The following is a 26763-nucleotide window of genomic DNA, read 5'->3' on the forward strand; positions in this document are numbered from 1 at the left end:
ATGAGAATTTATTTTTTTCCTCTATTTTCTATATCATTTTTTCATTTTAATAATAGTGTCTGGATCGTCTGAAATTAGTGTTTTTTAGATTTATTCGGTCTAATTATACCCGAAAAATATCACTTTATTCCCATCCTTCTCTAATTTTTAGACTGAGATAGGGATATATAAATGAGAGTTCAATTTTTTCCTCTATTTTCTATATCATTTTTTCATTTTAATAATAGTGTCTGGATCGTCTGGAAATAGTGTTTTTTGGATTTATTTGGTCTAATTATACCCAAAAAATATCACTTTATTCCCATCCTTCTCTAATTTTTAGACTGAGATAGGGATATATAAATGAGAATTTATTTTCTTCTTCTATTTTCTATATGATTTTTTCATTTTAATAATAGTGTCTGGATCGTCTGGAATTAGTGTTTTTTGGATTTATTCGGTCTAATTATACCTGAAAAATATCACTTTATTCCCATCCTTCTCTAATTTTTAGACTGAGATAGACTCTCACGAGATGTGTTTTATTTTTTTCCTCTATTTTCTATATGATTTTTTCATTTTATTAATAGTGTCTGGATCGTCTGGAATTAGTGTTTTTTGGATTTATTCGGTCTAATTATACCGAAAAAATATCACTTTATTCCCATCCTTCTCTAATTTTTAGACTGAGATAGGGATATATAAATGAGAATTTATTTTTTTCCTCTATTTTCTATATGATTTTTTCATTTTATTAATAGTGTCTGGATCGTCTGGAATTAGTGTTTTTTGGATTTATTCGGTCTAATTATACCGAAAAAATATCACTTTATTCCCATCCTTCTCTAATTTTTAGACTGAGATAGGGATATATAAATGAGAATTTATTTTTTTCCTCTATTTTCTATATGATTTTTTCATTTTAATAATAGTGTCTGGATCGTCTGAAATTAGTGTTTTTTGGATTTATTCGGTCTAATTATACCTGAAAAATATCACTTTATTCCCATCCTTCTCTAATTTTTAGACTGAGATAGGGATATATAAATGAGAATTTATTTTTTTCCTCTATTTTCTATATCATTTTTTCATTTTAATAATAGTGTCTGGATCGTCTGAAATTAGTGTTTTTTAGATTTATTCGGTCTAATTATACCCGAAAAATATCACTTTATTCCCATCCTTCTCTAATTTTTAGACTGAGATAGGGATATATAAATGAGAGTTCAATTTTTTCCTCTATTTTCTATATCATTTTTTCATTTTAATAATAGTGTCTGGATCGTCTGGAAATAGTGTTTTTTGGATTTATTTGGTCTAATTATACCCAAAAAATATCACTTTATTCCCATCCTTCTCTAATTTTTAGACTGAGATAGGGATATATAAATGAGAATTTATTTTCTTCTTCTATTTTCTATATGATTTTTTCATTTTAATAATAGTGTCTGGATCGTCTGGAATTAGTGTTTTTTGGATTTATTCGGTCTAATTATACCTGAAAAATATCACTTTATTCCCATCCTTCTCTAATTTTTAGACTGAGATAGGGATATATAAATGAGAATTTATTTTTTTCCTCTATTTTCTATATCATTTTTTCATTTTAATAATAGTGTCTGGATCGTCTGGAATTAGTGTTTTTTGGATTTATTCGGTCTAATTATACCTGAAAAATATCACTTTATTCCCATCCTCCTTTAATTTTTAGACTGAGATAGGGATATATAAATGAGAATTTATTTTTTTCCTCTATTTTCTATATCATTTTTTCATTTTAATAATAGTGTCTGGATCGTCTGAAATTAGTGTTTTTTAGATTTATTCGGTCTAATTATACCCGAAAAATATCACTTTATTCCCATCCTTCTCTAATTTTTAGACTGAGATAGGGATATATAAATGAGAGTTCAATTTTTTCCTCTATTTTCTATATCATTTTTTCATTTTAATAATAGTGTCTGGATCGTCTGGAAATAGTGTTTTTTGGATTTATTTGGTCTAATTATACCCAAAAAATATCACTTTATTCCCATCCTTCTCTAATTTTTAGACTGAGATAGGGATATATAAATGAGAATTTATTTTTTTCCTCTATTTTCTATATGATTTTTTCATTTTATTAATAGTGTCTGGATCGTCTGGAATTAGTGTTTTTTGGATTTATTCGGTCTAATTATACCGAAAAAATATCACTTTATTCCCATCCTTCTCTAATTTTTAGACTGAGATAGGGATATATAAATGAGAATTTATTTTTTTCCTCTATTTTCTATATGATTTTTTCATTTTATTAATAGTGTCTGGATCGTCTGGAAATAGTGTTTTTTGGATTTATTCGGTCTAATTATACCGAAAAAATATCACTTTAATTCCATCCTCCTCTAATTTTTAGACTGAGATAGGGATATATAAATGAGAATTTATTTTTTTCCTCTATTTTCTATATGATTTTTTCATTTTATTAATAGTGTCTGGATCGTCTGGAAATAGTGTTTTTTGGATTTATTCGGTCTAATTATACCGAAAAAATATCACTTTATTCCCATCCTTCTCTAATTTTTAGACTGAGATAGGGATATATAAATGAGAATTTATTTTTTTCCTCTATTTTCTATATGATTTTTTCATTTTATTAATAGTGTCTGGATCGTCTGGAAATAGTGTTTTTTGGATTTATTCGGTCTAATTATACCCAAAAAATATCACTTTATTCCCATCCTTCTCTAATTTTTAGACTGAGATAGGGATATATAAATGAGAATTTATTTTTTTCCTCTATTTTCTATATGATTTTTTCATTTTATTAATAGTGTCTGGATCGTCTGGAAATAGTGTTTTTTGGATTTATTCGGTCTAATTATACCCAAAAAATATCACTTTATTCCCATCCTTCTCTAATTTTTAGACTGAGATAGGGATATATAAATGAGAATTTATTTTTTTCCTCTATTTTCTATATGATTTTTTCATTTTATTAATAGTGTCTGGATCGTCTGGAAATAGTGTTTTTTGGATTTATTCGGTCTAATTATACCCAAAAAATATCACTTTATTCCCATCCTTCTCTAATTTTTAGACTGAGATAGGGATATATAAATGAGAATTTATTTTTTTCCTCTATATTCTATATCATTTTTTCATTTTAATAATAGTGTCTGGATCGTCTGGAATTAGTGTTTTTTGGATTTATTCGGTCTAATTATACCTGAAAAATATCACTTTATTCCCATCCTCCTTTAATTTTTAGACTGAGATAGGGATATATAAATGAGAATTTATTTTTTTCCTCTATTTTCTATATCATTTTTTCATTTTAATAATAGTGTCTGGATCGTCTGGAATTAGTGTTTTTTGGATTTATTCGGTCTAATTATACCCAAAAAATATCACTTTATTCCCATCCTTCTCTAATTTTTAGACTGAGATAGGGATATATAAATGAGAATTTATTTTTTTCCTCTATTTTCTATATCATTTTTTCATTTTAATAATAGTGTCTGGATCGTCTGGAAATAGTGTTTTTTGGATTTATTCGGTCTAATTATACCCAAAAAATATCACTTTATTCCCATCCTTCTCTAATTTTTAGACTGAGATAGGGATATATAAATGAGAATTTATTTTTTTCCTCTATTTTCTATATGATTTTTTCATTTTATTAATAGTGTCTGGATCGTCTGGAAATAGTGTTTTTTGGATTTATTCGGTCTAATTATACCCAAAAAATATCACTTTAATTCCATCCTCCTCTAATTTTTAGACTGAGATAGGGATATATAAAAGAGAGTTCAATTTTTTCCTCTATTTTCTATATCATTTTTTCATTTTATTAATAGTGTATGGATCGTCTGGAAATAGTGTTTTTTTGATTTATTCGGTCTAATTATACCCGAAAAATATCACTTTATTCCCATCCTTCTCTAATTTTTAGACTGAGATAGGGATATATAAATGAGAATTTATTTTTTTCCTCTATTTTCTATATGATTTTTTCATTTTATTAATAGTGTCTGGATCGTCTGGAAATAGTGTTTTTTGGATTTATTCGGTCTAATTATACCCGAAAAATATCACTTTATTCCCATCCTCCTCTAATTTTTAGACTGAGATAGGGATATATAAATGAGAGTTCAATTTTTTCCTCTATTTTCTATATCATTTTGTCATTTTATTAATAGTGTCTGGATCGTCTGGAAATAGTGTTTTTTGGATTTATTCGGTCTAATTATACCCGAAAAATATCACTTTAATTCCATCCTCCTCTAATTTTTAGACTGAGATAGGGATATATAAATGAGAGTTCAATTTTTTCCTCTATTTTCTATATCATTTTGTCATTTTATTAATAGTGTCTGGATCGTCTGGAAATAGTGTTTTTTGGATTTATTCGGTCTAATTATACCCGAAAAATATCACTTTAATTCCATCCTCCTCTAATTTTTAGACTGAGATAGGGATATATAAATGAGAGTTCAATTTTTTCCTCTATTTTCTATATCATTTTGTCATTTTATTAATAGTGTCTGTCGAATTAGTGTTTTTTTGATTTATTCGGTCTAATTATACCCGAAAAATATCACTTTATTCCCATCCTTCTCTAATTTTTAGACTGAGATAGGGATATATAAATGAGAATTTATTTTTTTCCTCTATTTTCTATATCATTTTTTCATTTTAATAATAGTGTCTGGATCGTCTGGAAATAGTGTTTTTTGGATTTATTCGGTCTAATTATACCCAAAAAATATCACTTTATTCCCATCCTTCTCTAATTTTTAGACTGAGATAGGGATATATAAATGAGAATTTATTTTTTTCCTCTATTTTCTATATCATTTTTTCATTTTAATAATAGTGTCTGGATCGTCTGGAAATAGTGTTTTTTGGATTTATTCGGTCTAATTATACCCAAAAAATATCACTTTATTCCCATCCTCCTCTAATTTTTAGACTGAGATAGGGATATATAAATGAGAGTTCAATTTTTTCCTCTATTTTCTATATCATTTTGTCATTTTATTAATAGTGTCTGGATCGTCTGGAAATAGTGTTTTTTGGATTTATTCGGTCTAATTATACCCAAAAAATATCACTTTATTCCCATCCTCCTCTAATTTTTAGACTGAGATAGGGATATATAAATGAGAGTTCAATTTTTTCCTCTATTTTCTATATCATTTTGTCATTTTATTAATAGTGTCTGGATCGTCTGGAAATAGTGTTTTTTGGATTTATTCGGTCTAATTATACCCGAAAAATATCACTTTAATTCCATCCTCCTCTAATTTTTAGACTGAGATAGGGATATATAAATGAGAATTTATTTTTTTCCTCTATTTTCTATATGATTTTTTCATTTTATTAATAGTGTCTGGATCGTCTGGAAATAGTGTTTTTTGGATTTATTCGGTCTAATTATACCCGAAAAATATCACTTTATTCCCATCCTTCTCTAATTTTTAGACTGAGATAGGGATATATAAATGAGAATTTATTTTTTTCCTCTATTTTTTATATGATTTTTTCATTTTATTAATAGTGTCTGGATCGTCTGGAAATAGTGTTTTTTGGATTTATTCGGTCTAATTATACCCGAAAAATATCACTTTATTCCCATCCTTCTCTAATTTTTAGACTGAGATAGGGATATATAAATGAGAATTTATTTTTTTCCTCTATTTTCTATATCATTTTTTCATTTTATTAATAGTGTCTGGATCGTCTGGAAATAGTGTAATCTACACATTAGCAAATTCAAGATTAGATCTAACCGGAGATACATAATATAAAAAGATTTAAATGCGGCAATACTAAACGCATCATTAATATAAACCACTAATTTATTAAAAAAATAAAATCCGCGATAATTATAATTATCAACACTTCAGAAGCCTAGTCCGTCGTCACCTGATTATGACAGTTCGCTGTTCTTTATACTAACAGCAATTACATAAAAGAAATATTTAAAATTCAACTCACTCGGAATAGTTTTTTTTTTTTTTTAATTTTAATTGTCGGTAATTTAGAGAGTGAAGTCATCGGGGACGGTGTGAAAAATATATCGCGTGCGTCAAAATGTGTCTGTGTGTGCGGGTTTTTTGGACGAATTGTTTTGTGCCAAGAGTGTTTAAGTGATGTAAATTTTAAATAGGAATCTATAGCAAAATAGAGCATATACATCTCTCTGAATATCCTACTGTTTGTTTTATTAGAATACTCTCACTGATTTCGTAGATTCTAACCTTGAATATGTTTTAAAAAATGCCACTTATTCAAAGGTGTAAGTAAGGTGTTTCCTATCCGGGGCAATTAAACAAAAAAAAATTATAATGAATGTCAGATAACGGTAATTAAATTAATGCCGCAGCGTTATTAGCATTTCGTTTATAATGAATGGGTGCTAGAGAATAAACGTTTTCCTGGCGCATTCGCCATTTTTTAAAGAGTTATTTTATATTTTTGCCATATTTTGCCAAAGTCAACGTAGTAGGTATTTAATGGGTTTGATTGATCGACGTAAATATGAGTTTTAATTTTTTTTAATGCTATTTTATATATCATTTCATCATATTTTTATATTTTTTATTCAATATTATTGTAATAATGGTTTTTGTTTTGTTATAGTCATTGTGTAAATTTTTGAGAGAAAAACTCAATTTTTCGATACTTCGATTGAAAAACCTAGATGCAAATTTTAAATTTTTTTTGATACTTGGTTTCTAAATTATGGTCATTTTGTGCAAATTTCATGAGAAAATAATTCGTTTTTCAAAAAATCAATTTTTAGTCAGAATTTTGTACAATTTAAAAAAAACCCTGAAATAAACCCAATGGATTTGATTGAAAGACCTGAATACAATTTTTCAATTTTTTTTTGATACCTGGTTTTATAGTTATCATCTTTTTGTACATTTTTTATGAAAAAAATTGATTTTTCACAAAAAACGGATTTTTATTCAATATTTTGTATAATTTGGAAGAAAACGTGAAATAAATCCAACGGATTTAATTAAAAGAGCTGAATACAATTTTTCAATTTTTTTTTGATACCTGGTTTTTAAGATATCGTTATTTTGTAAATTTTTCATGCAATTTTTAAAAAAATTAAATGTTTATTCAATATTTATTTAGTACAGTTCTGGAAAAACTCTACAAGGGCCCATTGAAAAATGTGATTATGGTTTTCAAGTTATCATCATTTTGTACAATTTTTAGCGGAAAAAGAGCCATTTTTTGGAAAATCGATTTTTACTTAGAATTTTGTACAATTTGGAAGAAACCCTGAAACAAGTGTGCAATAAAATTCATTAAAAAACCTGAATACAAATCCATTTTTTATGGCTTTTGAGTTATTATCAATTATTCAATTTTTCATGGAGAAAATAATCCATTTTTTGAAAAATCGATTTTTATTCAATATTTTGTACAATTTTGAAAAAACCCTGAAATAGGTGTCCAATGAATTAAATTGAAGAACCTGGAAACGAATTTTCAAATTTTTTTGAGATTTGGTTTTTGAGTTATGGATTTTTTGTCAATTTTTCAGGGATAAAAATCAATTTTCAAAAAATCAATTTTTACTTAATTATTTGTACAATTTTGAGAAAACCCTGAAATAGGTGTCCAATGAATTTAATTGAAGAACCTGAAAACGAATTTTCAAATTTTTTTGAGATTTAGTTTTTGAGTTATGGATATTTTGTCAATTTTTCAGGGATAAAAATCGATTTTCACAAAATCAATTTTTACTCAATATTTTGTACAATTTTGGAAAAACCCTGAAATAGGTGTCCAATGAATTTAATTGAAGAACCTGAAAACGAATTTTCAAATTTTTTTGAGATTTAGTTTTTGAGTTATGGATATTTTGTCAATTTTTCAGGGATATACATCGATTTTCAAAAAATCAATTTTTACTCAATATTTTGTACAATTTTGAGAAAACCCTGAAATAGGTGTCCAATGAATTTAATTGAAGAACCTGGAAACGAATTTTCAAATTTTTTTGAGATTTAGTTTTTGAGTTATGGATATTTTGTCAATTTTTCAGGGATAAAAATCGATTTTCACAAAATCAATTTTTACTCAATATTTTGTACAATTTGGGAAAAACCCTGAAATAGGTGTCCAATGAATTTAATTGAAGAACCTGAAAACGAATTTTCAAATTTTTTTGAGATTTAGTTTTTGAGTTATGGATATTTTGTCAATTTTTCAGGGATATACATCGATTTTCAAAAAATCAATTTTTACTCAATATTTTGTACAATTTTGAGAAAACCCTGAAATAGGTGTCCAATGAATTTAATTGAAGAACCTGGAAACGAATTTTCAAATTTTTTTGAGATTTAGTTTTTGAGTTATGGATATTTTGTCAATTTTTCAGGGATAAAAATCGATTTTCACAAAATCAATTTTTACTCAATATTTTGTACAATTTGGGAAAAACCCTGAAATAGGTGTCCAATGAATTTAATTGAAGAACCTGAAAACGAATTTTCAAATTTTTTTGAGATTTAGTTTTTGAGTTATGGATATTTTGTCAATTTTTCAGGGATATACATCGATTTTCAAAAAATCAATTTTTACTCAATATTTTGTACAATTTTGAGAAAACCCTGAAATAGGTGTCCAATGAATTTAATTGAAGAACCTGGAAACGAATTTTCAAATTTTTTTGAGATTTAGTTTTTGAGTTATGGATATTTTGTCAATTTTTCAGGGATAAAAATCGATTTTCACAAAATCAATTTTTACTCAATATTTTGTACAATTTTGGAAAAACCCTGAAATAGGTGTCCAATGAATTTAATTGAAGAACCTGAAAACGAATTTTCAAATTTTTTTGAGATTTAGTTTTTGAGTTATGGATATTTTGTCAATTTTTCAGGGATATACATCGATTTTCAAAAAATCAATTTTTACTCAATATTTTGTACAATTTTGAGAAAACCCTGAAATAGGTGTCCAATGAATTTAATTGAAGAACCTGGAAACGAATTTTCAAATTTTTTTGAGATTTAGTTTTTGAGTTATGGATATTTTGTCAATTTTTCAGGGATAAAAATCGATTTTCACAAAATCAATTTTTACTCAATATTTTGTACAATTTGGGAAAAACCCTGAAATAGGTGTCCAATGAATTTAATTGAAGAACCTGAAAACGAATTTTCAAATTTTTTTGAGATTTAGTTTTTGAGTTATGGATATTTTGTCAATTTTTCAGGGATATACATCGATTTTCAAAAAATCAATTTTTACTCAATATTTTGTACAATTTTGAGAAAACCCTGAAATAGGTGTCCAATGAATTTAATTGAAGAACCTGAAAACGAATTTTCAAATTTTTTTGAGATTTAGTTTTTGAGTTATGGATATTTTGTCAATTTTTCAGGAATATAAATCGATTTCCAAAAAATCAATTTTTACTCAATATTTTGTACAATTTTAGGAAAACCCTGAAATAGGTGTCCAATGAATTTAATTGAAGAACCTAAAAACGAATTTTCAAATTTTTTTGAGACTTGGTTTTTGAGTTATTTTGTCAATTTTTCAGGGATAAAAATCGATTTTCAAAAAATCAATTTTTACTCAATATTTTGTACAATTTTGGAAAAACCCTGAAATAGGTGTCCAATGGATTTAATTGAAGAACCTGAAAACGAATTTTCAAATTTTTTTGAGATTTAGTTTTTGAGTTATGGATATTTTGTCAATTTTTCAGGGATAAAAATCAATCTTCAAAAAATTAATTTTTACTCAATATTTTGTACAATTTTAGGAAAACCATGAAATAGGTGTCCAATGAATTTAATTGAAGAACCTGAAAACGAATTTTCAAATTTTTTTGAGATTTAGTTTTTGAGTTATGGATATTTTGTCAATTTTTCAGGGATAAATATCAATTTTCAAAAAATCAATTTTTACTCAATATTTTGTACAATTTTAGGAAAACCATGAAATAGGTGTCCAATGAATTTAATTGAAGAACCTGAAAACGAATTTTCAAATTTTTTTGAGATTTAGTTTTTGAGTTATGGATATTTTGTCAATTTTTCAGGGATAAAAATCGATTTTCAAAGAATCAATTTTTACTCAATATTTTGTATAATTTTGGGAAAACCCTGAAATAGGTGTCCAATGGATTTAATTGAAGAACCTGAAAATGAATTTTCAAATTTTTTTGAGATTTAGTTTTTGAGTTATGGATATTTTGTCAATTTTTCAAGGATAAAAATCAATTTTCAAAAAAATTAATTTTTACTCAATATTTTGTACAATTTTAGGAAAACCCTGAAATAGGTGTCCAATGGATTTAATTGAAGAACCTCAAAACGAATTTTCAAATTTTTTTGAGATTTAGTTTTTGAGTTATGGATATTTTGTCAATTTTTCAGGGATATAAATCAATTTTCAAAAAATCAATTTTTACTCAAAATTTTGTACAATTTTAGGAAAACCCTGAAATAGGTGTCCAATGGATTTAATTGAAGAACCTGAAAACGAATTTTCAAATTTTTTTGAGATTTAGTTTTTGAGTTATGGATATTTTGTCAATTTTTCAGGGATAAATATCAATTTTCAAAAAGTCAATTTTTACTCAATATTTTGTACAATTTTGGAAAAACCCTGAAATAGGTGTCCAATGAATTAAATTGAAGAACCTGGAAATGAATTTTCAAATTTTTTTGAGACTTAGTTTTTGAGTTATGGATATTTTGTCAATTTTTTAGGGATAAAAATCGATTTTCAAAAAATCAATTTTTACTCAATATTTTGTACGATTTTGGAAAAACCCTGATATAGGTGTCCAATGAATTATATTGAAGAACCTGAAAACGATTTTTTAAATTTTTTTGAGATTTAGTTTTTGAGTCATGGATATTTTGTCAATTCAATAGGAACAAAAATCAAATTTCCAAAAAATCAATTTTTCTTAATATTTTGTTCAATTTTAAAAAATACGTTCAGGGAAGAGCCTTCAAACTTATGGACATTTAGTGAATTTTTCAGAAAACAAAATCAATGTTCCTTGAACTTTGAGAACTAATTCAGGCAAATTAATCACCATAACTTTAGATGCCAATTACACAACAACCATTAACTCAATTTTTAAAATTCAAAATCCAACTGTATACATCCACCAGGTCACCGGATCACATGACACCATCCATACGGTCCCATCTCTTCAAACCCCTCGAGATTTGACTTTTTAAAGCCCCCTTTGTATTCAAAACCCAAAAACCTGGCACTGGTTGGCCCACATCCAAAATCCACTAGGATTCTTTCGGTTTCACAGTCACTCAGTCCAAACTTACACGGCAAATCGTGTGCGTCGGTTCAACACTCATTCATTCATTCACATAACAGTTTTCTTATTTTAGAATACTGGCTTTAGAGTTGTAAGATTTTATTACAGTTGTAAAACCATCAAGAAACAAATTAATTTTATATTTCCCTGATATTTTGGTGATTACAGCACAGCACATTAATTTTTTTACTGTTTTTACCATTACTAATAGAGAGTAAATTTTTAATTTAAAACATACTGAATCCGTCATAAGACTTATTATAATATAAGGCAAGTTCTTTCAAGTATAGGACTCTAGTGTAAAGTAATGCATAGTTAATATGACTGTTAGTGTTCGGGATAGTTCGGTGTTCCTACAGGATGCAACGTGGACTTTGCGGACGTAGAGTCCGAAATGGCAGATCTGTTAACGTCCGGGATTGGGAGAAACAGGGAGAGGTGCTCAGTACATGGAACAATGGTAAATTGTCAGTGCGTTTATAGACATCATTTTTTACCACCAGGTCGATTTATTATTATTATTATTATTAAAAAAAGAGCGATTCATTAATGAAGCAACTTTTTCTATTACAAAGCGGTTTGTTGGGTTTTATACATGGGCATCGTAATTTCTTCGTCTTGTCTTGCCGTCGGGCGATTTCTTTCACGTAACGTCGTTAAAATATTTTTAACGTGCCAAAGAAATTACTTAATGAAATTTAAAGAGCAGGAAGTGTGCGTCGATTTGTATTGGATATAAAATATAAATTAATTGTACAACGAAGACTTGAGTTTATTATGATTATCCGTGAGATTTTTCGGCATTTCTGATGGGTTTCTACCGTCTTAAAGTACGTTTTTATGACTCCATTTGGACCTTAGATGTATAGTTATCTACTTATGTTCTATATCATATTTATTTAGTTTGTTCCTGTATATAAACTGTAATACTTGCCCTCATAAAAATCTATTATAGATCAATAGAAAATTGATTTTTTAGTTTACAACAATTTTTTACACATTTCTTGGCCTGTTGCATTGCTCTATTAGCAATGAGTGACTCCTTAATCGTCTTCAAGTTTTAGAACAATTTTAACTTAAAAATAGATTAAAAATGGTATGAATTGTTAATTGAGCTTTATACTATTTAAAAATTTGTTTTATAAAAAAAAGGTTTTATAAACGTACAGAGAGGAAAAAACAGGAGTTGCTTCAATTAATAAAAACAAATGGGTTTTATGCTTTTAAGCACAGTTCTCTGTGTTCTCTCTCTCTATCTCTTACTCTTTATTTCTCTCAAGTGCCTGGAAGGAATATATAGTTACTAACTATTTCTATGCTCTTAGACGCCGGGGTTTCTGTCTGTTTCTCTCTCTCTCTCTCTCTCTCTCTCTCAGGTGCCTGGAAGAAATATACTTAATTGTACAATAAGTAAGTATTTTTTTTAGAGGTATATATATTAGGGGTATGTATCTTTTAATCCTTTCTAAAATTTCCAGAGGAAAATAGAGAAACAAATGGGTTTTATGCTGTTAGACACAGTTCTTCCTGTCTCTTTCTTTCTTTCTCTCATCTGTTTAATTATTGTCTAATTCCAGGCAGTTGAAAAATACAAAAACAATTATGGGTTTTTATGATTTTAAGAACAGTTCTTTCTGTCTCCCTTTCTCTCAAATACCTTAAAGAAATATATAAAATTATTGTCTAATTCTAGGCAGTTGAAAAATAGAAAAACCAATGAGTTCTATGCTTTTAGATACAGTACTTTCTGTCTCTCTTTCTCTCAAGTAACTGGAAGATATATATATATAATTATTGTCTAATTCCAGGCAGTTGAAAAACAGAAAAACCAATGGGTTTTATGATTTTAGACACAGTTCTTTCTGTCTCTCTTTCTCTCATGTACCTGGAAGAAATATATATAATTATTGTCTAATTCCAGGCAGTTGAAAAACAGAAAAACCAATGGGTTTTATGGTTTTAGATACAGTTCTTTCTGTCTCTCTTTCTCTCATGTACCTGGGAGAAATATATATAATTATTGTCTAATTCCAGGCAGTTGAAAAATAGTAAAACCAATGAGTTCTATGCTTTTAGATACAGTTATTTCTGTCTCTCTTTCTCTCATGTACCTGGAAGAAATATATATAATTATTGTCTAATTCCAGGCAGTTGAAAAACAGAAAAACCAATGGGTTTTATGATTTTAGACACAGTTCTTTCTGTCTCTCTTTCTCTCATGTACCTGGAAGAAATATATATAATTATTGTCTAATTCCAGGCAGTTGAAAAATAGTAAAACCAATGAGTTCTATGCTTTTAGATACAGTTATTTCTGTCTCTCTTTCTCTCATGTACCTGGAAGAAATATATATAATTATTGTCTAATTCCAGGCAGTTGAAAAACAGAAAAACCAATGGGTCTTATGATTTTAGACACAGTTCTTTCTGTCTCTCTTTCTCTCATGTACCTGGAAGAAATATATATAATTATTGTCTAATTCCAGGCAGTTGAAAAATAGTAAAACCAATGAGTTCTATGCTTTTAGATACAGTTATTTCTGTCTCTCTTTCTCTCATGTACCTGGAAGAAATATATATAATTATTGTCTAATTCCAGGCAGTTGAAAAACAGAAAAACCAATGGGTTTTATGGTTTTAGACACAGTTCTTTCTGTCTCTCTTTCTCTCAAGTAACTGGAAGATATATATATAATTATTGTCTAATTCCAGGCAGTTGAAAAACAGAAAAACCAATGGATTCTATGATTTTTAGATACAGTTCTTTCTGTCTCTCTTCCTCTCATGTACCTGGAAGAAATATATATATTTATTGTCTAATTCTAGGCAGTTGAAAAATAGCAAAACCAATGGATTCTATGATTTTTAGAAACAGTTATTTCTGTCTCTCTTTCTCTCAAGTAACTGGAAGAAATATATATAATTATTGTCTAATTCCAGGCAGTTGAAAAATAGAAAAACCAATGGGTTTTATGATTTTAAGAACAGTTTTTTCTGTCTCTCTTTCTCTCAAATACCTTAAAGAAATATATAAAATTATTGTCTAATTCTAGGCAGTTGAAAAATAGAAAAACCAATGAGTTCTATGCTTTTAGATACAGTACTTTCTGTCTCTCTTTCTCTCAAGTAACTGGAAGATATATATATAATTATTGTCTAATTCCAGGCAGTTGAAAAATAGAAAAACCAATGGGTTTCATGGTTTTAAGATACAGTTCTTTCTGTCTCTCTTTCTCTCATGTACCTGGAAGAAATATATATATTTATTGTCAAATTCTAGGCAGTTGAAGAATAGAAAAACCAATGAGTTCTATGCTTTTAGGGACAGTTCTTTCTGTCTCTCTTTCTCTCAAGTACCTGTAAGAAATAAAGAAAAATAGTTCAGTGGTAAAAGAAAACAAATAAAGGTCATACCCTAGGTAAGTCTTAACGAGGAACCCAACGGTGACCTTGGATTTGACATTGAACCTCATTTTCAAGGTCATTTGAAGGTCTCGAAACTCGCGAGATTTTTAAGAAGTTTTAAGATTTGACCTCTATTTGATCGCTCGGGATTACTTCAGCCTCATACCTCAATACATACCCGGACGTAAAATTTTCCGCTCTCTCAGAATCCGGTGTCAAAAATAGGGGTTCCCATAAAAAAAAATCGCTTTGACCTTCAAATAACCTTGACGGTCAAGCTCAAGGTCAAGTTTAAGGTTACTATCAGATGCACCGATTGATTCCCCAAGACTTTTGTATTTAAAGATTTTTTCTAGCGCCCATATTTCCCAAGATTTTTGGGTGTGTCCATACTTTTGGGACACCCTGTATATAATTATTGTCTAATTCTAAGCAGTTGAAAAATAGAAAAACCAATGAGTTCTATGATTTTAGGAACAGTTCTTTCTGTCTCTCTTTCTATCAAGTAACTGGAATATAATTATTGACTAATTCCAGGCAATTGATTGAGTCATTCCTCTAATCATCTTAATAATATTCGGTATAATTTATAAAACATATAAAGGTTTTATGTTTCACCAAACTAGGACCCTAGTTATTGACTTGTTCTATACTTTTAGACACCGAGGTCTCTCTGTCTCTTTCTCTCAAGTCCCTGGAAGAAATATATAATTATTGACTATGCTTTTAGACTCCAGAGTATGTGCCTGTATTAACAATTTAGTATTTACATACACCATTTTAACCTAAAAACTGTGTGGAAAATATTGCTTAAACTGTACTAACAACAAAATTCTTAAAGCATCTCTACCATACATACAATTTGCCTTCTTAACCATATAAAACTTAATCTCCAACTTAAAATGAGTCCTATTAGAGCACATCTTCTAGCATTTATAGTGGCCTACGTGACCCCCCTAAATATCCCTTCTATCTATGTCTTAAGTAACCAAAAAGCAGTCATCAATAAAAACAACTTTTCCTTCTTTATTCCCTCGTTTACTAATGGGAATGTTAAGAATGCCATTTCTTTCTATCTACTTCTTCTTCTTTTCCTCGTACTACCCAGCAGCCTCTCTACCACTAATTCTCGCTGTGAGTTCAGTACCTGCGAGGTAAACAAACTGAAACGGTGACTCTGTTATTGTTTAATAAAATGTAAACAAACTGCGGTATGATTAAAATTAGTTAATTACAGTGGTGTGTGTGTGTGTGTGGAAATTACTTGAGGTACGTTTATGTATTCATTTAATGACTTATTTTTCATTGTTAAAACGTTGGTTGGTTTTCTTTGATGGTATAAATGAACTATCCAGATCAGTGGGGTTTTTCTTAATCTCTTGTGATGATTGTTGGGTGGAATTTCTATGTCTAGTTTCTTTTTGGTGTGGATGGTGGATTCTTTAAAAAAACTACACTTTGCTTGAAGATTTTTTAAAATTATTTATTCGGTACACGTTAATGGTCAGAGAGAGCACATTGAAAAAGAATAAGACCCCCATAATTTTTTTTTTAATAAACAAACAAATTATTTTAAATTAAATAGTAGATTTCGTAGATTAAGACCGTCTGATTTGATCATTAGATCTGTGAAAAGACACTCGTTGATAAAAGTACCCTGGACAATGAATGTATTCAATGGTATTCAATTTTCGATCCGATCAATAGATTTTTAGGGAAAAAAACAGATGTATGCGTTGTCCAAAGTCCTTGTTATATAAAATTAACGATGTTCACTTAATTTATTTTAGAATAAAAACAGAAACTTTGGCATTGCACCAGCGAAATGTAAATTTAACGATTGACATCATCGCATCGGTTCCTTTGCGGTCGTACGGGCCTGTTGTCATTCATTTATTGACTCTTTTTATAGGACGGTTAACCTTGAATGCAATCATTGGTGGTTTTTCTAGTTGCAACAGTAATATATGAAAACATTCTAATATGTGATATGAGCCAAAAAGCTTTTTTATCCTCAGAAAATCCGTATAATTTTTTTTTTAATTAATGAAGATGTTAGTTAAGTTAGATAGTATTTTCCAACGAATTCGTTTAGTTATAAGAATAAAACGAATATGACAACACTTTCATTATACAATTTTTGCTGAAAAATTCGATACGGGAGAGTATACCCGAAAAATGGCAAATCCCAAACTTTGGAGGTCAAAATCTCGGCTTCTATTGGGACCATCTAAAAACTGTCAACGGTTCTGTCTTAGTTTCGTCATTCTGAATCCAACGAGACCATATGCAAAGTCGTAGCTCTCATATTAGCTGAAATATCGCATTTTTAGTCTCTTTTTAGGCTCAAAAACGAGGTCGAAAAATGACTGTCGGAATTTTCAAAGTGATCTCATTTAGTTAGTTTTACTCGAATCTCGTTATACCCGGTGTTTTCGTGATGTGGGTGATACGAGGAAGCCGCAATACGGTATAGTAAGTCCAATATCGAAAAAAATCAATTTTTGCTGAAAAATTCGATACCCGAAAAATGAAAAATTCCAAACTTTGGAGGTCAATATCTCGGCTTCTATAGGCACTATCGGAAAAATTCCAACGGTTCTGTCTTAGTTTTGGCCTTCTGAATCCAGCGAGACCTTCCGCGAGGTCGTACCTCTTATATTAGCTGAAATATCGCATTTTTAGAGCCCATTTTATGCTCAAAAACGAGGTCGAAAAACGACTTTTTCCGAATTTTCAAAGTGCTCTCATTCAGTTAGTTATGCTCGAATCCCATTATAACCCGGTGTTTTCGTGATGTGGGTGATACGAGGAAGCCGCTAGTATAGTAAGTCCAATTTCGAAAAAAATCAGTTTTTGCTGAAAAATTCGATACCCGAAAAATGAAAAATTCTAAACTTTGGAGGTCAATATCTCGGCTTCTATAGGCACTATCGGAAAAATTCCAACGGTTCTGTCTTAGTTTTGGCCTTCTGAATCCAGCGAGACCTTCCGCGAGGTCGTACCTCTTATATTAGCTGAAATATCGCATTTTTACAGCCCATTTTAGGCTCAAAAACGAGGTCGAAAAACGACTTTTTCCGAATTTTCAAAGTGCTCTCATTCAGTTAGTTATGCTCGAATCCCATTATAACCCGGTATTTTCGTGATGTAGGTGATTGGAATAAGCCACTGGTATAGTTAGTTCAAATTTGAAAAAAATCAAGTTTCTATGATAAAAAAGCAGTTTCAAAGATAACTTTTTTATTAATTGTTCCTACCAATTCAACAGTTCACCAGATAAAGTTCACACGAAGCCTACAGCATAATTTACGTTCCACTATCTCCTTGGTACTTCAATTTAATAAGTAAATTTATCTACACATCGTCACGAATTCATGACAAACTATTGACTATTCATTTCAATCCTATTTAATTCCTTTCTAATTTTTCTCTGAATTAATAACTGAAATATAATTGAATCAAAAAGCTCTGCTCCTTGAACATAGAGATTTAATAATTCAACTTATAACCAGTTAAACCCTTCTGATCTTAATATAACTTGTATGTGCTCAGAGTAGTAACTGGGAATATTGGATTGATGTAATTAAAAAAAGATATGCTTGGAAATGTTAGAATAAAAACATGAAATTTATCTTAACGTTTCCATATCAGAATGTGTCTTGTAGCTCAAGAACTCGTTGAATTAGGGACAATTTTGTCAAGGGGCCTTACGTAGGAACCACTTGACAAGTGTTCATAATTTTTTTACATTAACATTGAGAATTCCTGTGTTATTAATGTGTAATTAAATTAAATAACGAAAATACAATTTCTTATGATGATTAATGTTGATCAATCTACTTACAAACAAAATTTGTGTTGTGGAAATTACTAATAATAATAATTTACTGATTACCTCTATAATAATATTTTAATGATATATGGTTTTAGTCCCTAGACTTAGAGAGTAAATTTAAGAAGGAATTTATGATTCAAAAAATAAGTTCTAATTAATGGCATCCATACAGAACTTTTGCTTTATATACGCCATTGCTTTTTCTTAAAATAAAAATTACCTTTTAAATCCCCAGTAAAAAAATTAAATTTGTCAAAAAATTAATGAGTACTTAATTATATATAGATTTTTGAAGAAAAATCTTGATGTCATATATTTTCCAAGAAATATATTCTGCTATTGTATTAATGTTTTTTTAAATCAGATATTGAAAAAAACATTTTTTTATGTACCACTTTTGCATACTTAATAAGGTACTCTCTACATTTTTGAAATAGACTATAGCTTATTGAGGGCATAAACATAATTTGGGGAGTTGAAAAAGTTTCTGTTGAATCTTATTACGTCATTATTTTATGTCAATGATATTTTGGGTGTAAACCTAAAACCGATATCACATTTTTCCTAAACGCCCAGTGCACTATCATGATTTTGACATTTACCAGTTCGTTATAGTTCACCAAACAGTTTTTTCAACGCGTCTTAACTGTACCTTTGCGAAGGCACAGAAATAATTTTATAAACGTTTAATAATTGAATATTCATTTTATAGAAAGGCCAAGTGCATATACATAAATGCACGAGAGGAATAACGAGAAAAAAAATTAATGAACTTGAAAAACCTGTAGGCCAACATTCTCTAACGGTGCAGTTTGTTTTGATAAATTAAATCGTATATGGAGGAGACTCCACGATGGGCGTAACTTTCTTCTTTCGATCGAAGCAATTCGTTATTTTGATGCGACAAATTGATAAATTTTATAGAATCATGCGAGATAATTAAATGGGTGAAATGGGAGTTTTTTTTCTTTTCCCTTCTTTATCTATGTGTAACATTAAATTAGAACATTCTAAGGAGTAAACTTTCTTGAATATCTTACACTATAAAAGAAAATTGATAATTCCGAAACTATAGCTTGAACTCTTTTGACCTTTTAACAACATTTATAAAGAACACTTTTCTGTATACACTGCTCTTTGAAACATCCAATTATCCCCACTAAGTTTCTAGATTTCCACCCTTAAGTGAGTCAAATAAACAAAAAAAACTTCTTAATTAAAATCTCAATTCTATGCCGTTATGAAGTGCAGTAAAAGGTGCTAAAAGAAACCATACTAAATCGGTCAATATAAAAAAATAAAATAAATATTTTTTTACACTTTCTCTCGCCAGTATCGGTTCAGTCCAGTATTTTTATATCCGTAAGTGAATTACTAATCCGACATTGAAATATGCCGGTTATGTAAACGAAAAACTAGATCTATGCTCTATTTTTAGAGACCTAAATATAAAAATCGCTTCAATCATCAATTTTTTTTTTAGTTTAATGTGAATTCACCTTAAAGGAATGACAGTGTTTTTTTTTTTATAACGTGCTAATTTTCGCGATGATGATAACAAATACGTTCGATAAGATTAAATTCATTTTAAGACTGATTTTTTAGTGTTTCTATGTGCGAAAATGTAGTTGGAGCGCAGGTATGTTGAAAGGTTAGTTTTAGTTCATTTTATAGTGTCCATGTCTTTAAAGTCCAGGAACTATCGTTAAGGTGGTCGACTCACTTCAATAGCAATATAAGGTCGAGTGTTGGAATTATTGAATTTTTCGTGTAATGAGGTCAAAGGCACAAGTTCGATCTTTGAGTAGTCAAATTTCAAAAAGGGCCGGGAATATTTACGTGTCATAAAAATGATAATATTTAGAAAAAAAAATTCTACAAGGGTCATTTTGGGTGCAAAAAGATTGGAAATTATTCAATTCATATTTTTATTACAACTGATTATCTGGAACAGCTTTTTGTTGTCACAAAGGTTGAAATACTTGGAAATTAAACATAAAAAACTGGGAGATAATTGATGTCTCTTTTAAAGTAAGGAAGAAAACAGGAAGAAACAGAATAAATGATTAATAAAGAATAAGTGCCTGGGAGTAACAAGGAAATGACTGTGTTTACATTGAATGCCTTAAATCCCTAAAAACGGTGAAGCATCAATAAGGTGGATTTAGGTGCTCATTTTAGGCTTCAATAACCTGGAATAAATAAAATTGTGTTTTTTCTTTGAATTTTCTGGAAAAATTCTATTTTTCAGACAATTGATGTACGTAAAATTAAGTTAGTTAAATTTATTTTATTTCTCAACTGCCTGGAATAAATTAATTAATTTTTTTTTCAGGTAGTTTATAGTACTTGATTTCTTTTTGGTCCTCAATTGCCTGTAATAAAAAAAATTAGGTTTTCCAGACATTTTGAGGCAGAACAAATGATCAATAGGTGCCTGGGAGTACAGGGAAATGACTGTGTTTACATTGAATGCCTTAAATCCCTAAATACCACTAATATAGTCGTTTGGAACTGATTGAAAAAATATGAGAAATCAACTGTTAATATGGACCTGTATGATAAAATTAAAAATTAAATGAATTACAAAATAAAAACGGTAAAACATTAATAAGATGGATTTAGGTGCTCATTTTAGTCTTGAGTAACCTGGAATAAATAAAATTATGTTTTTTCTATGAATTTTTTGGGATAAATAATTTTTTTTTGACTAATTAGTAGTAGTTAAATTTATTTTATTCCTCAACTGCCTGAAATAAACTAATTAATTTTTTTCCAAGTAGTTTATGGTTCTCAATTGCCTGTAATAAAGAAAATTATATTTTCCAGGCAGTTTAAATACTTGCTTTTTTTTTAGGGTTTAATTGCTTGGAATAAGGAATTTTCTATTGTCAGACAATTGATATTCCTAATCAGGTAGTTGACAAAAATAGTAATGGTACACATTTTTGCCCTCAACTGCCTGGAATAAATGAAATTATGATTTTTTTCTAGGCAGTTTATAGTCATAATTGGATAACACCATTTTAGCAGTGTCACATTCAACCTTAACTAGTCCAGTGTTAATTTTTATAGGGTCAAATCTACCCACTATATATATAATTTGAATCTGTTAATAATTAACATGGATCTAGCACTTTTCAGTTTATTTAAAGCGTAGTTCTTACGTTCTTTAGTATACTAATACACAAAAGATCCAAGTTAGTTTTTCATGCCTCTCTTTTATCTCTTGTACATTTTTTGTTTAAATCAGAGCTCTCGGAAACATGAATTATTAATAAACTAAACTACATCTTTTAAAACGATAATTCTGGAACAAAGAATTTGGATAATAAAAGAGACATTCTGGAACATAAAGTCCAATACTGTTTGCATTTGTTACAAAAACATACCAATCAAAACTATGTTTTTTGCTAATGAAGTTTCTTGTAATAAATAAAATTATCTGCTTCCTAGGCAGTTTGTAGTACTGTAAATAGGATTTTAGTCCCGAAATTCGTAGACTAAAGAAACCACAGAAATAAGTCGGAAAATCGCATTTTATTTACTTAATCAACGGTGCTTGGAACTTATGATATAACGAAATTATATTTTACAGGCTTTTTGAGGCAGAACAAATGATCAATAGGTGCCTGGGAGTAACAGGGAAATGACTGTGTTTACATTGAATGCCTTTAATCCCTAAATACCACTAATATAGTCATTTGAAACTGATTTAAAAAATATGTGAAATCAACTGTTAATATGGACCTGTATGATAAAATTAAAAATTAAATGAATTACAAAAAAAGCGGTTAAATATCAATACGGTGAAATTAGGTGCTCATTTTAGTCTTCAAAAACCTGGAATAAATAAAATTAGGTTTTTTCTATGAATTTTCTGGAATAAATATATATTTTTTTGTGAGTAATCAGTAGTAGTTAAATTTATTTTATTCCTCAACTGCCTGGAATAAACTAATTAATTTTTTTCCAGGTAGTTTATAGTACTTAATTTATTTTTGGTCCTCAATTGCCTGTACCACTGATATAGTCATTTGAAACTGATTTAAAAAATATGAGAAATCAACTGTCAATATGGATCTGTATGATAAAATTAAAAATTAAATAAATTACAAAAAAAAGAATGGTAAAACATTAATAGGGTGGATTTAGGTGCTCATTTTAGTCTTCAATAACCCGGAATAAATAAAATTGTGTTTTTTGTTTTCTGGAAAAATTCTATTTTTCAGACATTTGATGTACGTAAAATTAATAGTAAAATTTGTTTTATTCCTCAACTGCCTGGAATAAAGTAATTAATTTTTTTTATGTAGTTTATAGTACCTAATTTATTTTTGGTCCTCAATTGCCTGTAATAAAGAAAATTATATTTTCCAGGCATTTTGACGTAAAACAAATGATCAATAGGTGCCTGGGAGTAACAAGGAAATGACTGTGTTTACATTAAATGCCTTAAATCCCTAATTACTTCTAATATACTCATTTGAATAAATAACATTAATAAGTAAGCCCATTGTAGTCCTCAATTGCCTGGAATGAGTAAAATTATCTTTTTTCGCAGAAAGTTTATATACTTCAATTTTTTTTAGGGTTTAATTGCCTGGAATAAGTAAGATCCTATTTTTTCAGACAGTTGAAACTCATTTTTGTCCTAAACTGCCTGGATGAAATAAAACTACGTTTTTCTGATGCAGTTTGTAGCACTTTTTTGTCCTCAATTATTTCCCACCTATTAGATTAAATAAACTTAGATAAAAACTAGATTTAAATTAACTTTGTCCAGTTAGTTAATGTTTATAAGTTGAATTTATTTTAATTCTAAGCTACTTTTCCATGGGACTCTTAGACAGGATTGCCAAACGTCTTAATTGCCTAAATTTTTCTGCTTCTTTTTTTAATACTAAAGGATAAAAAGAGATGCAAAGATTTTCACGCGAATCTAATGATAATATATGCTGCAGTAATAGTGCCCAAATGAAATATTATACAAAATTTAAGAAAATATGTGTTGCTCTTGCATACTTGCTTGTAGGTCTGATAAAGTACAATTTATTTTTGAAAAAAATTAAAAGTTCTTTTAAAAATTGTCATTAATATAAAAATCCTGTGAACTTATATTTAAAAATTAATCAAGAAGTGAGTTTCGTAATCTCTTAAGTTATGCATAAAAAAAAATATGTTTTTTATAAGGAAATATGTCGCCACGCAATTGTTTTATTAATAGGTATGTAAAATACGTAAAAAAAAAGAAAACAAGAAATAAAGTAAAAATACACACATAAAAATTGATGAGTTGAGGTTCAACTAAGTGTAAATTAACGTAAAAGAAGTATCGGTTTTTGATTGAAGAGAATGGAAAATAGTATAATTTGAAAAAATAGTACAAAATCCTATTCTACAGGGAGTCATAAACTATTTAAAAAATCGTAAATAGTTTGTCGGAAATTAAATTGAAAAAAGGTCTAAATTGTGAGCTAATGTGTGAATGTAAAGAGACACGTGCGAAGCCTATTTTCCCTATGCCCTGTTAAAAAAATCGTTTTAATGTTTATAATTACTACTCCCCACTTAATAAAACAATCATTTTGAAAATACTACATTAATCGGGTCATACCTTCTATTTAATGAATATTTTCTCTTATTAACGCGAAGGGAAAACCTCTATTCATTAAACCGACTCATTTTAATATAAAATTATTAAAGCTATTACTACCTAATAACGATAAATTAACAAACGTAACGGAATCGGCATTTTCACAATTAACCTGTTTTTTCTTCATCATGTGAAAATCCCACGCAAAATTCGCCGTGAGAAGAAAAAAAAAATTACTTCCTAATTTAATTTCTTTATTGCCAACTTAACAATTGGTTTAGGTGTAAAATGTTACGAAACACGTGAAAAGTCTTGATACTTTTTTGCCCCACTTACTTTGTGAATTAATATGTAGTGCAAAATGGGTGCACACAAGGTTTAAAAATAAAACGAGATAATTCAAAAATAACCGTTGCAAAAACATTAAAAGTAGTCCAGGCTAAATTGTACCAATTTAAATCGATGAAAAAAACGGTTGGAAATGGCAGTCTTAAGCAAATAAATACGGCACCAAAAACCTATATTAACGAGTAAAACACTTATATACCCCAAAACTAAACTTATATACCCCAATCCCATACAGAAAAGGCATCTTTTATACATAAATAGAAAAATATGGTAAATACTAGGTCTATCTATAGTTAGATAAAAAATATATGAATCAATTATTTCTTAAAGGGACTAAGTGATATTAAGAACTTTTGAGAAAAACAGAAAAATGTTGTTTATTTTTTAACCTCTTGATATTTTAAATTGATTATTCGTTTTTTTATTAGTATGGTTCGGTTAAAGGTGTAAATTAATGAAACTAATGTATAATTTTGGATTTTCTTTATTAGACAGATTTTTCAAAAAAATTAACTTAGGTCCTTTCAGAAATATACATTTTATAAAACAAATTAACTTTTTTTTTAAGGGCAAAAAGGAGTGACCTCTAATGGGAAAATAATGCTCAATTTTATTGAAGCGCCTCTTATCTGTAAGGGCCAAACATAATCTTATAATAGCGTGGTTCTTATTTTGCCCAAGGCAGTTGTCACAAACAAGTTTTAACTCTTTCATGTTAGGTGATATGTTATTTTATATATTATTATAATCAAGCAAAAAGGTGCATACTTCATTAGGGCCCTTATTGGCCTGTCCCTCATGATAAATATAAAAAAAAGAATTTTCCGTTTTAAGATGCAAAATACATTAACCGGTAGTTGGGTCTTATAGAAGACTTCTTGTACAGGTATATGTGGTAGATGAACATTTTGCATATAGTCAAATGCGAGCCCTACCACGTCGTCCCTATCGTGGCACTCTTTTACTGCCTATTAGTGTTTTCTAGATACTCCTGAGCCTCTTCCAGGCACTTAACGCTTATTGGAGAGTCTATTTCAGCACTTTGAGTCCCTGGAAGTATCTTTTCAGTACTCTTAATACTCTTCCAGGCACTTAAGGGTAATCTGAGAATCAAATCGTGAAATTTCAGGCACTTTTACTTCCTCTAAATGGCTTCTAGATACTCTTGAACCTCTTCCAGGCATTTAAAGATTATCGGAGGGTCTATTCCATCACTTTGAGTGCCTGGAAGTATCTTCTCAGTACTCTTGATACTCTTTCAGGCACTTAAGGGTAATCTGAGAATCAAATCGTGAAATTTCAGGCACTTTTACTTCCTCTAAATGGCTTCTAGATACTCTTGAACCTCTTCCAGGCATTTAAAGATTATCGGAGGGTCTATTCCATCACTTTGAGTGCCTGGAAGAATCTTCTAAGTACTCTTGAGCTTCTTCCAGGCACTTAAAGATTACTGGAGAGTCTATTTCAGCACTTTGAGTGCCTGAAAGTATCTTCTAAGTTTTCCTGGTGCTCTTTTAAATATTTAAGGGTAATCTGAGAGTCATTTCTAAATATTGGAGTCACTTTTACTGCCTATAAGTGTCTTCTGAATACTCTTGGACCTCTTCCAGGCACTTAAGGATTATTGGAGAGTCTATTTCAGGTATGTAAGTGCCTGGAAGTATCTTTTAAAGACTCTTAATACTCTTCCAGGCACTTAAGGGTAATCTGAGAATCAATTCGTGGATTTAAAGGCACTTTTACTGCCTATAAGTGTCTTCTAGATACTCCTGAGCCTCTTCCAGGCACTTAAAGCTTATTGGAGAGTCTATTTCAGCACTTAAGTGCCTGGACGTATCTTCTAAGTTTTCCTGGTGCTCTTCTAAGTACTTAAGGGTAATTTGAGAATGATTTAAAAAAATTGGAGTCACTTTTACTGCCTATAATTGTCTTCTGAATACTCTTGAATCTCTTCCAGGCATTTAAATATTATTGGAGACTCTATTTCAGCACTTTGAGTGCCTGGAAGTATCTTTTAAGTACTCTTAATGCTCTTCCAGGCACTTAAGAGTAATTTGAAAGTCATTTCAAAAAAATTGAGTCACTTTTACTGCCTATAAGTGTTTTCTAGAGACTCCTGAGCCTCTTTCAGGCACTTAAAGCTTATTGGAGAGTCTATTTCAGCACTTAAGTGCCTGGACGTATCTTCTAAGTTTTCCTGGTGCTCTTCTAAGTACTTAAGGGTAATTTGAGAATGATTTAAAAAAATTGGAGTCACTTTTACTGCCTATAATTGTCTTCTGA

The 26763-nt window shown here is 29.2% G+C and overlaps 1 protein-coding gene across 5 annotated transcripts in view; it reads left to right on the forward strand.

Annotated features, from left to right (window-relative positions):
• Positions 1–26763, forward strand: part of LOC126740801 (trafficking kinesin-binding protein milt) — a 102488-nt gene that overhangs the window by 31016 nt on the left and 44709 nt on the right. The window contains exon 1 of one of the 5 annotated variants that reach the window (XM_050446975.1): positions 11297–11753. The exons of 2 other annotated variants lie outside the window; for them this stretch is intronic. In XM_050446975.1, coding sequence (XP_050302932.1) covers positions 11654–11753 — 100 coding nt within the window. In that variant the 5' untranslated portion in view covers positions 11297–11653. Of the gene's footprint in view, positions 1–11296; positions 11754–20143; positions 20188–26763 lie in introns of those variants that run through there. 2 more of the 5 variants (XM_050446981.1, XM_050446977.1) reach the window with 2 other exon arrangements.

This window comes from Anthonomus grandis, chromosome 9, assembly GCF_022605725.1.
Source record: "Anthonomus grandis grandis chromosome 9, icAntGran1.3, whole genome shotgun sequence".
NCBI classification, from domain to species: Eukaryota; Metazoa; Arthropoda; class Insecta; order Coleoptera; family Curculionidae; genus Anthonomus; species Anthonomus grandis.